The sequence below is a fragment of the Dunckerocampus dactyliophorus genome, chromosome 3 (genome assembly GCF_027744805.1).
Source record: "Dunckerocampus dactyliophorus isolate RoL2022-P2 chromosome 3, RoL_Ddac_1.1, whole genome shotgun sequence".
In the NCBI taxonomy this organism is placed as follows: Eukaryota; Metazoa; Chordata; class Actinopteri; order Syngnathiformes; family Syngnathidae; genus Dunckerocampus; species Dunckerocampus dactyliophorus.
The window spans coordinates 33,669,178-33,684,830 of NC_072821.1; the positions used below are offsets into that span (position 1 = coordinate 33,669,178).

Genomic DNA, 15,653 nt, shown 5'->3' on the forward strand with positions numbered 1-15,653 from the left:
GATAATTCCTTGGGAGTACTCAAATGAAGTGCAACAATGTCAAACTTACTATCTTTGCATTTTTGCCACTCTTGCGGAGTTGTTGCACGGCATATGCGTGCTCTACATTGTCCATGGACACTGCATTGACCATGACCACGCGATCATTTTCCCTGAAACATCAAACATAGCAGCGCATTAATGACAGAAGCAGTTTATATCAAAGTAACGCATACCATACGTATTACATAGGGGTGTCCAAAGCGTGGCCTGATTTTTTTTATTGGCCCATGGCACATTCTAGAAATACAGAATTTAACAAGAAAACTTAAAAAAAAAACAGCAAAAATGGAAAAAACAAGCAGTAATTTTACAAGAATAAAGACCAAATATGAAGGAGAAAACATTGTAATCTAATGAGAAAATGTAATTCATGAGAATAACTTTGCTATATTATGCGGAAAAATAACGTTTTAGTAGCATTAAGTTGAAATATTGAAGAAAAGGAGACTTTTTTCAAAAGTCGTAATACATTGGTATCCAAAGTGCGGCCCTGGAGCCATTTGCAGCCTGCGGTTGTTTTTTTATTGACCCCCGGAACATTCTAGAAATGTACAATTTACCAAGAAAACTTGAAAAAATAAAAATAAAAAAACAGCAAAAGTGAAAAAAAATCAGCAGTAATTTTAGATGAGATGAAAAAGTTGTAATCTAATGAGGAAATATCGTAATTTTACGAGAATTTTACGGCTGTTTTTATATTGGCCCGCGGCACATTCAATAAATATACAATTTAACAAGAAAACTTAAAAAAAAATTAGCAAAAATAAAAAAAAATCTGCAATATTACGAGATTTTACGAGAATACTGTTGTAATATTTTGAGAAAAAATAATGTAATTTTAGTAGCATAAAGTTGAAATATTAAAGAAAAAGATCTTTCTTTAAAGTCGTGGCACAGTGGTGTCCAAAGCGCGACCCTGGAGCCATTTGCAGCGGTTGTTTTTTATTAGCCCATGGCACATTCTAGCATATACAATTTGACAAGAAAATAAAAAAAAATATTTAAAAAAACTGCAGAAATGAAAAAAATCAGCAGTAATTTACAATAATAAAGTCCAAATATTAAGAGGAAAAAGTTGTAATCTAATGAGAAAATATTGTAATTTTACGAGAATAATGTTGTAATATTATGAGGAAAAATAATGTCATTTTAGTAGCATAAAGTTGAAGAAAAAAGATGTCATTTTTTAGAGTATTAATATTACAAGAAACAAACAAAACAAGATACCATTATAATTTGTGGGGAAATGTTATTATTTTATATTATAAAATTTAATTTATTTTTTTTATTAATTTATTTATAAAGACCAAATGCGTCAGCTTATGTTGCTTTACAAAATAGGAAAGTGGCAAAGTTGCATCCTTTCATTTTTCAATATGTGCCCATCGCTCGAAAAATAACAAAATAAAGACTGATCCAAAAAATGTAGGATTATTATTTTGGTGTGGATCCCGATATGGGGGAAACTGTGGCACCTGTCGGAGGTTTGCGCTCTCAGAGTGCTTCTCCAGTTCAACTAATATTTCAACTTTCTTCTCGTACATTCTATCTTGTAATATTATGTCTTTATTCTCATAACATTCTGACTTTATTGTCGTAATATTATAACGTTTACCCAACCTAATGTTCCTAAAATTGCAACTTATTCTTTGTTTTGTCTGTTTGTCATAATATTATGAGATATATGTTAAGTCTTTAATATTTCAACTTTATGCATTTTTTTTCTCTTAATATTATGAATTTAGTCTCCTAATAATTCCTATAAATTTTCGTAAAAATTACTGCTCTTTTTTTATTTTTGCTGTTGTTGTTTTTTTAATTTTCTTGTTTAATTGGATTTTAAAATGTGTTGAGGGCTGATTAAAAAAAACTATCATAAATGGCCCCTGGGCTGCACTTTGGACACCCCTGGATGAGAAGAATAGATCAGCCATGAGAGGATAGAAAAAAAAAAAGACTACTACAGCACTACAGTCTACCTCTGTTAGATTGGCAATAGCAAGAAGAACTCTGGTACTGAGGGCGCATATGAAAGTAAATGTCTTCATTCATATACGTAGACTCTGCATGATCATTTTATTTCCCAGAGGTTTACTTCCCTTTTGCCCATCCTATTTTGGATTTATTTTATATTCAAATTGTTGTAAGAAGAACACGGTGGACCAGGACTTGATGAGTTGGTCGACTCACACAGGTTGTCGACATAAACCAGTTGATCTGAGAGAGACATGTAAGTATGGGAACTTACTGCAGCAGCCCCTCTGCTGGACCTCCTTTTAGAACATCAGATATCACAATGGATGTCTCTCCACTTTGGAAGTGTGGGTTGTCTCTCCCACCTGAGATGGCAATACCAAACCCAAATCCAGGAGCCTGGACACACACACACACACACACACACACACACACAATGACTTTCAAGACTCATATGGCAAACATGCTCTGTAGAAGTAGATGATATAGCTGTAATGTGAATACATCAGTTATGTACAGTAAACTGGCTTTAACACGGCCATTGCTTGCAGCTCGGAGGGAGCAGGCCTTGTGATGCCAACTTTCTCCCACAACATCAGATGAGAGCCAGAAATCAAGGAATCGCAGCCAACAGCGGGCTCCTCCTTCAGCCTCACTAAAGCTGCTAACTAATTAGATTACAACAACCAGCCCAGTCTAGACAGGTACTGTATTGTACACCAGGGGTTTTCAGTGTGGGAGGCGCCAGAAGACTTCGGGGCACCGAAGTAGCTTGAGAAAAATAATCCTTTTCAAGCCTAAATTCAGTTTTATCAAGGGCAAGCTGAAAATATTTTTAGCTCCTACAGTGAGGTAGTAAACTATGACCGAGTATTAGGGCCGTGTTGAAAAAAAATAATCAGAGATTTCGAGAATAAAGTTGTAATATTACGTGTCATGGTGTCATACGTGTGGGAAATAGAGGATAGTTCTTCAGGAAGGAAGGAAACTTTCCTCTTGCTTCAGGCAAGCTTTTATTATAACGTTGCGGCAAAACAGAGCAGTTGAGCACAAACAGATTAGCATGTCTAGCCCTTCTCACTTCCGCCTTCCTTACCCCGCCCCCTCCACATGCCAAAGGTCACATAAGTCCCCTCTTTTCATAGCCGTTTCTTCTCGTAAATTTACGACTTTATACTCAAAATCTCAGATTATTTTAATACTCCGTCGTAACAGGCATTGTCTGAGACAGCTATGAAAAGGGGGGGACTTACGTGACCTTGGGCAAAATTAATATTACGACTTTTTTTCTCGTAAAAATAGGATTTTTTTCTCGTAAATGTACAACTTTATTTTCAAATTCTCAGATTTTTGTTTTTTTTCCCAGGACTAACTCTCTATATATTTCCATCCTCTGTTCCTGTTGTTGTAATAACCGGGCCTCACAATATTTTTGTTTATCGTGTATGTCGGGGCCACCCCCTGGCCAAACTGGGTCCCTAAGCAGAATTTTACTTGAAACCTCCCTGGACAGCTGTTGTCACAACATCGAACTGACCCATCAAAAGCTACTTTTATACTATTTGACTCAAATTTGAATTTATTTAGATACATGTTTTGGAGTAAGACAAATAAATGGGAAACAATTATTTTAGTGCAAAATAAATTAACAGAATTTTTTTGAAAAGCAGCAGCTGTACCATTACACCACCAGGGACTAACAGGTGAATGCATTCTGCCATTTCATTGACTTGTCTCTTTCTCTCCTGCCTTGGGCTGACTTAGTGCTCTACTCTATGTCTCACAGCGGCGATGCGCACCCTTTGCGTATTTGCCGAGAATGCATCTGCTTCTGCACAATTGGACCCTCCATGGGTCGTGGGAACCTAAGCACAGCGCATGTTTTGCATGTAGGGAGGGGCGGGTCTGAGTGTATTTAGGACATTATAGCTTTCTATACTGAACCGGGTCTCCTCTACTGGGCTTAGATGGGCGCAGTCCATGACAATGAAATTTTACTACATTAAGACAAAAAAAAAAAAAAGAGTGTCATACGGCTTCCTCTTTGCCCTGAGCAGGAAGGAAGAGAGAAGCAGTTGTCAGGAAGGAAGTGGATGCTGATGCCTGTCTTCCTTAGCCTTGTTTCCTGCCATCTGGGCACCCTGACTATTGTTCCAGCGCCATGCATCCTCCTCTTACAGCTGGTATTCTCTCAGTGCATATAGGAAAGACGCATGATTGGGGAGAAGACATGGTGCAGAATGGAACTGCTGTGCAGTTACGAGGACAGTAAATACAGGTGGAAAGGAGAAAGGACAATAGAAAACAAAAATGGCTGAGTGGATGACAGTGCTGTAAACACCTACCCTGTGAAGGGTCACTGTGTGCTGTTCCCATATGACTGTTTCCTCCATCGCTGCACTCTGGAAGAGAAGAAAACAGACAGAAATGTTCATTATGATTCAATCCCGCAGACAGATCATCCAGTCGATTATGACAATCCCTGGAAAGCTTGTAACTAATGGCATATGCATTCATTTGGAAGCTGTGGGCACTAAACCTGGGATGATAGTAAATGAATTAATTAATGACACAATAAATTCAAATGAACTGGATAATTTGGCCGGCCTCAATATATTGCCATGTGCATGTGTGTCTGTTTTCCCCATCTCTCGCCTCCAAACAGGCAGGAAGAGAGTTCACGCTGTGCAATTCTTTCAGCATCTTGGTGTGAGCCCTTTTGTCAGTCATAGAATCTTTTTGTCTCGTGAACGGAGAGTCTCGTGACACACCTATCATTGAGCCAGCCAGTAAACCACAATCAAAAACCCTCTTAAAAAAAACACGTAAAAATGAAAACACAAGACATATCTCATGAGACTATAAAAAAAACAAAAATACATCACATAAGAAGTGCATCACATTCGCTTGGTATCATGCGTAGTTGAGTTACTGTGCCGACCTGCATACAAAAAAAAACACACACAAGTCATCATGCAAAACAAGATGCGTGATTACACGCAAAAGGTCACTGAGTATTAAGATTGAGCGAATAAATATTGTTGTGCTTTTACCCTCTCAGGAAAGGAGTATTAAAAAGGTAGCAATCTCCTTTGCTCATTTGCATGACTGGGGACCCTCGAGTCCACATGTGAAAAGATTATGAATGACAGCAGCATGAGTAAATAGCCTCAAGAGATTGAGAGAGATTTCTAAAACAGAGCGAGCATGCCCATATTATTCCTGGCTGGGTCATCTGAGAGAGCTGAAGCAAAGATGAAGTCATTTAGCTACTCGTCTGTCATGCTGGAGTTAACTGAGGCTAGACGAGCGTCTTTGACTCATTTTCCAAATTTGGTTGCATCAAACACCACACCGTTTCTGTTAGCCTGACTGCATCTGTTTGTTTTGCTTTAAGGCACTTCAAGTCAGTAAAGAGCCTCTCCGATTGTGCTAAAAAATGCAATAATTAGGGCTGAAGCTAACATTTTAACAAAGCGGCGTGACATTTTCTTTGAATGCAATATCTACTTTGCTTCCCTTCCAGCTGATGAAGCACCACTGCTGTCGGTCGTGTCTGCCTGCAGGGAGTGAGGCTACAGCTGTCCGTGGCAGAGTGCTGAGCACAGTCCAATGTGGCGAGGAAGGAGAAAAGATATAAACGCCACCGCACATGGCAGACTGCACGTTAATTACCACTTCCATAATCAGGCCGTCATAATAACACACTGCCATATCTATCCACCCCATCGTTGTGATAATCCCCCCAGAAGCCTTCATCTTCAGCCCGATGGTCATTACTGTCATTACCTACCCTCATCATTAATATAATTCAACCCCATTCCAATTACCAGTTACCAAGAACATGCAACAGATGGCTGGTAAGAAAGGTTGTCAACTATTTACTGTATATAGTCAAGTTAGGCAAGTCTCTTTACAAGGAGATTGTGCAACGTCCACCATTGTTTGTTTTCACTGAACAAGAAGCCGCCCATCATGTGGACGTAGCATTCCCAGCCAAAAGTACGCGTTTTCAAAGAGCCTAGGTAGGACCCTATGAAATCTTTTTTTTTTCAAAATTCTGTTTTTTACCTTTTACAGATGACATTCCACCACAATTGAGAGGTCCACCAAGGAAATGCTACCCCACGCGATTGTCCCTTCTCTTCACAATGTCAGCATTTCATTCACATTACGACAATTTCTGTCAGATTGCGTGTTTAACAGTAAATTCTGTTCTTATTGGCCAATTCCACGATTATGTCTGCGATTCCACTGACATGAAAATTATAAGGCAATACCTAGAAGTAAACAAAAAAAGAAGAAGATACCACAATTTCCGGACTATTGAGCCTAAATATAAGCCGCACCCACCAAATTTAAAGAGAAAAAAAGTTTTACATATGTTTGCCACTCCTGTAAGCAGAGATATTTAGTACCCTGAAAGATATATTTAACCTTTAATTAAATAAATGTTTTTTTTTCCCAAACAGTGCCGGACAGTGCGTGTAAGACGGCTAGTTAAACAGTACACTCCCAGAAAAGTCATCCATTGCTCTCTTCCTTATTGTCGGAATTGAACAGCCTCACAGTTCCTTCGTCACACACTTTGACAGTCTCTCTCTCTCTCTCTTTCATTATCACTCTCAGTGTCACTTTGAGGCAAATTATCCATTGCGCTTGTGCTGTCCTCTTCGTCACGCAGTAGACCAGCCTTTCAAAACCCTTTGGTGATGGTGGATTTTTAAACAATGCTCCACGCTGTCAGGATCCACTAGCAGACTTGAACAAAAGTTGCTAGATCAATTGAACGCTGCATCATATGCATTTGTTTGTGTGTTTTCCATGATGTGGCTGTGTGTTTGAAGCGCAAAACGACTGTTCTGAAGCACACGAGATGTCGCGAGATTGCAACGTGCATAAAGCGTGAGATGCCGGTATGCCGGATATGACGGTACTTTGTAATGGACTTTAACGGTAGAAATCAGTTTGGCGACTTTTTGATAACAGATCAGCTTTCCAAGCAAAACTTTTCGAAGATTAGGCACATTTAAAAATAGGAAACATTTCTCCTCAAGTGAGAGCAAACCTCCAAGCTGTGACAACAGAAAACATTTGACTTATGGAACCAGTGTTAACCATAAGAAATGATACAGAAAAAGCACCCTTACTGTTTTTGTGCTTATCACTTCACTCACTTGCAACAATGAATCAGTTAGCCTCACCTATTGAATACACAGTTAACCTTTTCACCCTGATTTCCATGGCAGCTCTGTGTGGATGTTATTTATGTCCATAATTGGCACAAAGGGCCGGGGTGTCCTCAAAAACTATTTCTGCCCCTGCCTTCTTCCACTCCCATGTCTGCCACCACAACTCTCACAGTCATGCCGCCATTGTGTGACGGGACATGACCCATTTAGCCACATCTCCCCCTGACATTGCCCAACACATCCATTTCTCTCAAGTGTTTTGTGATATACGCAGCCATCCGTTCACCCCTTCATTCATCTAACAGCCCACCGAGGCGAGCTCCACCATGAGAAACAGCAGTGATTGGGTCATGTGACCAGGAGGTCAGGCAGGCAGGTGGCCTCATCCTTGAACTGCGGGGCTGTGCTGAAAGGCAGGGAGCACGATGAAAAGGAAATGAACAGTCAACGACTTTTTTCACTAATTACCTAAGAATGTAGCCTGAAACTCATTAGGGACACACATATAGCTCAAATTGTGTCTTTTTTTGAGAGCATGTATTTTGTTATTGGAACATTGCAGGTTCCACTGTAGCACAGATCACAAACCATGCAGGGCCAAAACAAACATGGCTGTACGTCATTTTATAAACAGCACACAAAATACAAAAATACTGATTGGACAAAGGTCAGGGTTTATCTTTAAAGTGACAAGTGTTGTGTAAAACAATGGTGTGCTTGATGTTGCCCAAACTCATGGCAGTCTAGTGTATTTATACTTCAATATTAGTCAGGCTTGAACTCTGGCCAGCCGGGCCAGGAGCTGGGAAACAAAGAGCTGCCATCAAACCACACATAAGAGTTCTAGCACACACAAATCATACTGTACAGGGCCTCTTTGTTCAAGCCTGCCTTGGCTTGGCCTTGTCTGGCCCCTAACACACAGTCCAGTACAGATGATGAGGCTCTTCAAAGGATAACCCACGTATTTTCAGCAGCCTGATGAAGCGAAATTAGTGGCATTATGGACAATAATAGCCCGTGGCAGAAAGACAAAGACAAATCAGTGTTAATACAGACAGCCCTCATGTTAAGACGTTCCGTGGTTTGTCTCTCCCTCCCTTGCAACGCCCCTTCTAGTGTGCAACACAACCACATGGATTAAAGTACAGTTGTTCTGTCTCTTTTTCATTATGGTTTCCTTTCATTCTTGTATTTAATCTTGTTAAAGGTGCTGTGTCTTGATTAGGTAGAGCATGGGAGCCGCTAACTTTAGGGTGGGATGCACAAATTATATCCCGCCCTCTTTCTGCTTCGACATTGCAAGCCACGCCCCATGTAACACACACACACGCACATTAGTTATGATTGCTGTCACCTAATAATAAACGTTTTGCTATTGTAGTAGTAATTCTTTTGTCACTTGCAAAAAAGTGTTGCCAGGAGGCTAGTGGGATTGTTGCTCCAGGTGGTGAAGATGGCTTCACAGAGGGTATCCACTGTCTAGAACTGATGTCCATTTTTGTAAACTTCTCTTGGCCTCCATCCCCAAATAATGTCAATTGGATTTAGATCAGGGGAACACACATGATGGTCCAAAAAAGTGAGCTTATTCCTCTGGGAAAGGTCTGTTGTCAGGCGGGCATTGTGAACTGCAGCATTGTCCTGTTGAAAAAGACGGTCACTACCACACAGACGAGGGCCTTCAGTCATGAGGGAAGCCCCCTGCAACATCTCCACATAGCCATTTGCCGTTTGCACAACCTGAAGCTGCATTGTTCCACTGAAGGATCCTGATGACGCCCCTCCACTGTGCCGTGTGGAAATCATCTCAGGTGAGATCTCCTTGTCATGCCAGTAACATTGGTAGCCATCAGGACCATCAAGCTAACATTTTTTCCTCATCAGAGAATAAAACTTTCTTCCACCTTTCAATGTTTCATGTTTGGTGCTCTTGGGCAAATTCCAAACAGGCAACTTTGTGGCATTGAAGGAGACAAGAAGAAGACGTTTTTTGTTCTTAAAAGCCTTGTCTCACAAATGCCGTCTGATGGTTATTTGACTGCATTCGGCACAACCTTTGTTTGGGCCGAGAATGGTCCCGTGTTTCTTGATAGACAGCCAATGGGATCCTCCGGCTCAGGGCCGATGACATTTTTTTGGGTCACCCACTTGACTTTTTTCAAATGACTGTCTTCTTGCGTCCAACCTCAGCAGCAATGGTGCACTGCTAGAGGCCTTGCTTATGCAGCTCAACAATCCCACCACATTCAAAGAGAGAAAGCTTTTTTGCCTTTGCCATAAAGAGATCATGACACTGTGAAGACCTGACCAAATCCATTCAATCCACATTTTTGCAGCGATTTTGGTTTTGAAATGCTGTGGTCTTAAACTTTTGATTATCTGATGAACAACCAATTTCACTTTCATGCTTCTTTGCAATAAATTGCTTACTCAAAACATCATCTCGCTCCCATTTTTTCCTTTTATATTTTGAAGCTCTGCATAGAACATCCTAAAGATCCAACAGTGCACAATGGAAATTCTTGCAATTTTTTTTTAAGTGGTGTATATAAAGTCAAATGTTCTCATTTCATACAATGGGAAAAACTCCAAATTTTGGACTGATAGTATATACATATAATTTTTTTTCCACACATACACTGTATATATACACCATATATACAGTGTATATATACACACATATATACACAGTATATCCATTCTGAGACCAAGTAAAAAGTGAGCTCAAGTGTGTCACAAAAAGCAGACATGGTCACACACACAACTTGAAAGCACTGAATACACAATACTGATTCAGATCACAATCCCGGGCAGCTGAATATCCTCAGAACTAACTGATGTTCTTCTCATATCAAAGAAACCTTCTTTTGATAAACACATCGGATTCTAGGAAGAAAAACACACAATACAATCCAGTATGGCCTGTTATCCAAGAGTGCATTACGTACCACCTTTCTAGCTTGGAATGCTTCATTCAGTGCGTTGGTATCAAGTACAAACATTTAAGGGACAAAAGAAAACCATTCACACATGTGGTAGAGTGAGACCACTGGATATTCAATACAAAAAATGATGTAGGCTAGTAACAGAGAGTGACAGCTCGAGGGAGGGACAAGTAAGGTAAATCCCTTACAAATCTTTAGGTCAATGTTCCTGCACTCCTTGACAGCCTGAAGCAGGATGTAAGCAAGAGCAACCACAGCACCCACAGGAAAACACTCAGCTTCCTGTTTGCCGGAAATGGCTTCAGCTTCCAATGAAAAGTTGAAAATTCCTCCTCACATTGCTCACCTAATCTCATGGCCTTATCTTTTTTGGGAGGTCATTAGCATGATGAGCCTCAAGTACTAGATAGATAAATGCGGTAATGATAAGAGATCTTTTACAATGTGGTGCACAAACAACTGAATGCATGCAAAAGTAGCACAGAGGAGAATGTTTTCATCTGGCAACTCCAACAAGAACTGCTGCATCTTACCATGCCACTTTGGCAATGTATCCTGAACTGTATCATCAGTGTCCACCTGAACCTAAAGAAGGCGGACTACAACACAACACTCAAACAATACACAATGAGAAGCGTTTTTTTGTCTTCTGCTGGGGCCGCCATGAAAACAATGACATAAACTCTTGCGTTCTTCCTCCTTGGTTACTGGGTTGTTGGGTCTATGATGCACATTTAGTAACCACCACAGACATAATATCGCAGGAAGCACTGCAAATAACGCGGCCATTTTTAGAGGAGCTTGTGTGGCTGTGATGGGTGGAGAGAGGACAGTGAGAACTGTGTGTACAAATGGGTGTGTAGCAAATCGCCAATAGGCAGATGACAATGATGATGATGATAATGATGATGCAGTGCTGTGTTGGCACGCTTAAATACACTTGAGTTAATTAGTCTCAAACCGTAGCTCCACTCGGTCAAACATCTCTCCAAAAAGCTCCACAAGGACTCCCTTGAGCACAGCAAGCAGATAAGTACACTCACACACCTCTGACTGACAACTATCTGACAAAGAGCTACTGCTGGAATGTTGAGGCTAGGAATAAAATACAAAACCTATAATCCAGGCTTTTGGATTAAAACGTTAATCTGAGCCATGCTTCCCTCTGAAGTCTATTGCTGCTGCTGTCTCATGAAAGTAGGCAAAGGGAAATAAATAGAAGGATGGATTGAGGGGCTGCTGGATGCAAAATAGGAGAAGACTGTCATGTCAGTGGATGCAATTCTTACAGCGCACTGACGCATTCATGAAGGCATGAAGTCTCAAGTATGACATATGCATGCCAAACATATACGGAGGCTCTGTTTTGTCTCATTCCCAACCAGATGGGATTATTAGACATTCATTGAGAATATATTAACCATTGACAAATTGCTAAAGAGAGTAGAGAGGGTTGTTGATAACGATACAATGCTGCATTAAAGTGCTGATGACACCAAAACACAATCTAATCTTGTTATTTCCGTCGTGAAAAATAACATTGAAAGTTGGGATGCTCCGATCAGATTTTCTGCTGCAGATTCCGAGACCGCTTATCCATGAGTGAGACCGGCCGATACCGATTCCATGGATTAACTGTAGATTTTTCCATTTATTTATGTGCTACTGGCCAACGGCGCCAGTAGACAATTCCAAGGGCCCCTGGCAAATAGGTAATTATTAAAAAATAAACTTTTGAGTGGATTAGGGCCGCAACTAACAATTATTTTAATAACCAATTAATTGGTTGATTATTTTTTTAGATTAATTGCTGAATCGGATTAAAAATAACACTTTTAATTTTCGCCTCTTTATCAGTAATAGAAGATTTGAACTGACAGAGCAAATAAATGCACAAACACCAGGTTGCCGCTTGAATATTCTGTTAAAAGTAATGTTAAATTTTAAAAAAATCGAAATGTTTGTCAAACTGCTTCAGTAAAACAATAAATGTAAACAAAGCTACCATCATGATAATTTTCTTAGTTGATTAATCTGAAGCTGGTTGTTTCATAATGGAGCGATCGGTTAGGCCATAGATGGACCAAATGAATATGAAGCAAACACCTACAGTTCATGGTTGGGTCCGCAACATGTCCGAAAAGAGGCAAAAATGGCCATCACTGTTTTCCAAAGTCAAAGCTGATATGTAGGTCTGCTTTCATGGATGACGAGGAAATTACAACATATTCACATTTGAGTGGCCTGGGGAAAAAAATATTGTATTATATGAATATCTTGTGTGCAGATGACTGCTAACATTTATCTACTGACTCGGACACACAGCAAAGGATTGGGTTGTATCTCATGCAGCTTATCCAGCAGCAAAGTCATCCCAACTCAACCACACTAATTGTTCTGTGCAAACAAAGAGCTGAGGATACCAAAAAAAATAAAGGCTGGGATTGTTTGAATTTGCATATTCTACCACCATTTCCATTAGTTTAGCGTAGCAGTTCTCCAGTATTTTCACATAAAGACACTAACAGACTTGCCAACCTTAAAAAAATGTTATGAGGATTTTATAAGGATTGTGTGTATTATTTATAAATTTCCTACTACCATAAAGTCCAGACTTTTGAGCTCACCTGAATATAAGCCACAACCACCAAATTTAAACAGAAAAACATTTTTGTACATATATAGGAAGCATATCTACAAGCCACAGGTGTCCAAGTTGTAACATGGTCTATTTACACAGAAAGACACACTATAAACCTTGCAATCCTACCTACATTCAGTGTTCCCAGTGTCACTCCGCCCCGGTGATGAGACATGACACACTTTTTTTCCATTAGAATAAAACTGCTGCAGTCCAAGCAGAAGCTGTAGTAATTTTACACTTGATCAAAATAAGTTAAGATTCATTAGATCAAAATATGATCAAAAGTTCAAAATGTACTACTTGCTGAATCTGTACTCTAAGCATCCTGGGAACTGGAGTTCTTCTAGCCATAAATTAGCTGCATCACCATTTAAGCCGCAGGGTTCACAGCCTGTGAAAACAGTAGCGGCTTATAGTCCGGAATTCACAGTATTTCCAGTCAACCAACACATAAGCATTACACAAACCAAATATAAATTAAAATATGCAAAACTAAACAAAAAAAACAGCACCCAGGTAACAGTTTTGGCTCATCTTCACCAAAGATTGCCATTTTAGATTTTCTTTCCTACTGCTCATTTCCTTACCTTTCCAGCGTGTGGTCTCAAATTATATAGTCTCTTTCGTCTCTCTCCCTCCTATTTGGGTGCTCTTGGCTCGGCTTTTCACAAGGGGGTGGGGGAACCGAAATAACCCACAGAGCAGTTTTACGTCGATTAGAAGCTCTAAATGTCAGTTGCGGTTATTTTTCAATTAATCGCGCAGCCAAAGGTTCGCGTGAACAGGAACACTACATGGTGGAGTGGTTGACTCGCCTGACTTCTGTGCAGGCAACATGGGTTCAGTCTCCAGTCAGTCTCAGTGTGATTGTGAGTACAAATGGTTGTCTGTGTCTATATATGCCCCTGTGATTGACTCGCCACCAGTCCATGGTGTAGTCACATCATGACATTGGGCGCCACCATGTTTGGCGCATGATGTGATACACTTTGGATCATAAGCATTTCCATTCCTTAGACATATTGATGTATTTATGATGACCATTACTTTCTGTAGGTTGATTTTTGGTACCTGCACTTCATGTTTGTGGAAACTAAGCAGAAGCCGAGGGACTGAACGCAATAACCAAGCCTCCAACTGAAACCAGCCTATCAACACACACACACCCTACACTCAGTATTTCCATCCCACACTCCTCCCAGCTTGTTCTCTTTTGCACACACACACACACACAACACACACGCGCACAGGAATGTGTAGATAAGGAGACTCGATCCAACTCTCTCTGCCAGTTTCTCATTCCAAAAGGTTTCCCTCACCTTCTCCTCGCTACTCCCTCTGGCTCTTTGCTTTCAATGTCACTACATTTATAGACTCAACGGTGTTTCCCATGCATTAATTTCTTTGGTGGTATCTGTACCCTCAACATATTATAATGGAACCGTTTGTGATGTAGCATGTCGTTACAACGGCATACAGAAGGTGGCGGTATGGATTGTCGCTCTGCTTCTGAACACACCTCACATGCACTGGTCTGCCAGAGAATAAGAAGACTATTGTGGTGAGCTTGAGTTGGACAGGACCTAGTCAGTAGGGGTGTCCCAATTCCATTCCGATATCGCAGCCTTGAATATCGCACGATACCAATATTGAGCCGATATCAGCACAGCTCATACATACTTGTTTACTTGTTTAGTAGCGTGTAATGTTAGAAAAAGCTTGACCAAGTGACATTACTCCAACAGAGAATAACAGTCAGTATGAGTAAAACGGACCCATTTACTTATAATAATAGCCATAATGTTGCGAGGCTCAATGTGCTAAATGAAGCGTTTAAAGCCGACATTACTCGGCACCGACAGAGGCTGGCTCTTTTCTCTTACAGCCAATGACTTTTTGCCGTCCCGTGAGAGTTTCTCACGCTTTGCAAATGTGTCAAACAGTGGTGGCTGTTTCAGGAAGCCGCGGTGTTGCGACGATCGTCTTCAAACGCACGATGAGGTTGGTCGTATTAAACTTCCCCAGTTCTGTGCCACCATGGGAAACTTGTGCATGACAAGTCTTTCTTTTTCATACTTTCAATGTGTCAGAGTGCCAATATCGCTGATTTTAGATGCAGGCCAATACAGTCTGACACAGTTGTTTGGCTGATATCCGATATCCAACATCAATATCGGAACAGGACACCCCTAATAGTCAGCGGCAAGGTTCAGCACAAAGGAGCAGGATGTCACGAACACAAACACCCACCATCATATGGAACACATGATCCAACCTTATCTACTGCACCACACAGACATCAAAGTAAAACACCTATGCACGAACACACACGCAAAGTGACACTCCTATCTACATACCACAAGGCATGCTGGGTAACCAGCGGTACTCTTTCCCACCACACGATTAACCAGCCCCCTCAATCTAGCGACTGCTCTTATTGGACACTTTTGGAGATTGACATGAAAGCACGTATCGCTCTTCTGAACGAGCAACGGGTCCTGCTGTGGGCCACTCACCCACTTAAATGCATATAAAATCTCATTTGTGACATTAAAAAAATGACATACAGAGGTGACAGAAGGTTCAGTTGTATTTCTAAACATATTTGTTTTGCTTTTTATGTGTCAGGGCCAATTATTTTAATTTTAATGTTCAATTTACACATCCTTTGCCCAGGATCCGCTGCCCATCTCTGAAGCAATAGTTAGTGACATAGTGGCATAAAACAAGAGGCAAAGCCCACTCAACAGCATTCCCGAGCCCTCTGAGGACTGTGCCACAATAGACATTCTGTGCGGCACAATCTATAGTGAATTAATGAGTTACTGTTTGACAGGCCATTTTCCCAAGCAC

The 15,653-nt window shown here is 40.6% G+C and overlaps 1 protein-coding gene across 12 annotated transcripts in view; it reads right to left on the bottom strand.

The window, feature by feature from the left end:
* Positions 1 to 15,653, bottom strand: part of tjp1a (tight junction protein 1a) — a 155,590-nt gene that overhangs the window by 46,609 nt on the left and 93,328 nt on the right. For all 12 annotated transcript variants that reach the window (XM_054771566.1, XM_054771576.1, XM_054771568.1 and 9 more), the window contains 3 exons: positions 4,362 to 4,418; positions 2,291 to 2,415; positions 50 to 152 (listed from right to left, as the gene is read on the bottom strand). In XM_054771566.1, the coding sequence (XP_054627541.1) occupies positions 50 to 152; positions 2,291 to 2,415; positions 4,362 to 4,418 (285 nt within the window). The remainder of the gene's footprint in view (positions 1 to 49; positions 153 to 2,290; positions 2,416 to 4,361; positions 4,419 to 15,653) is intronic.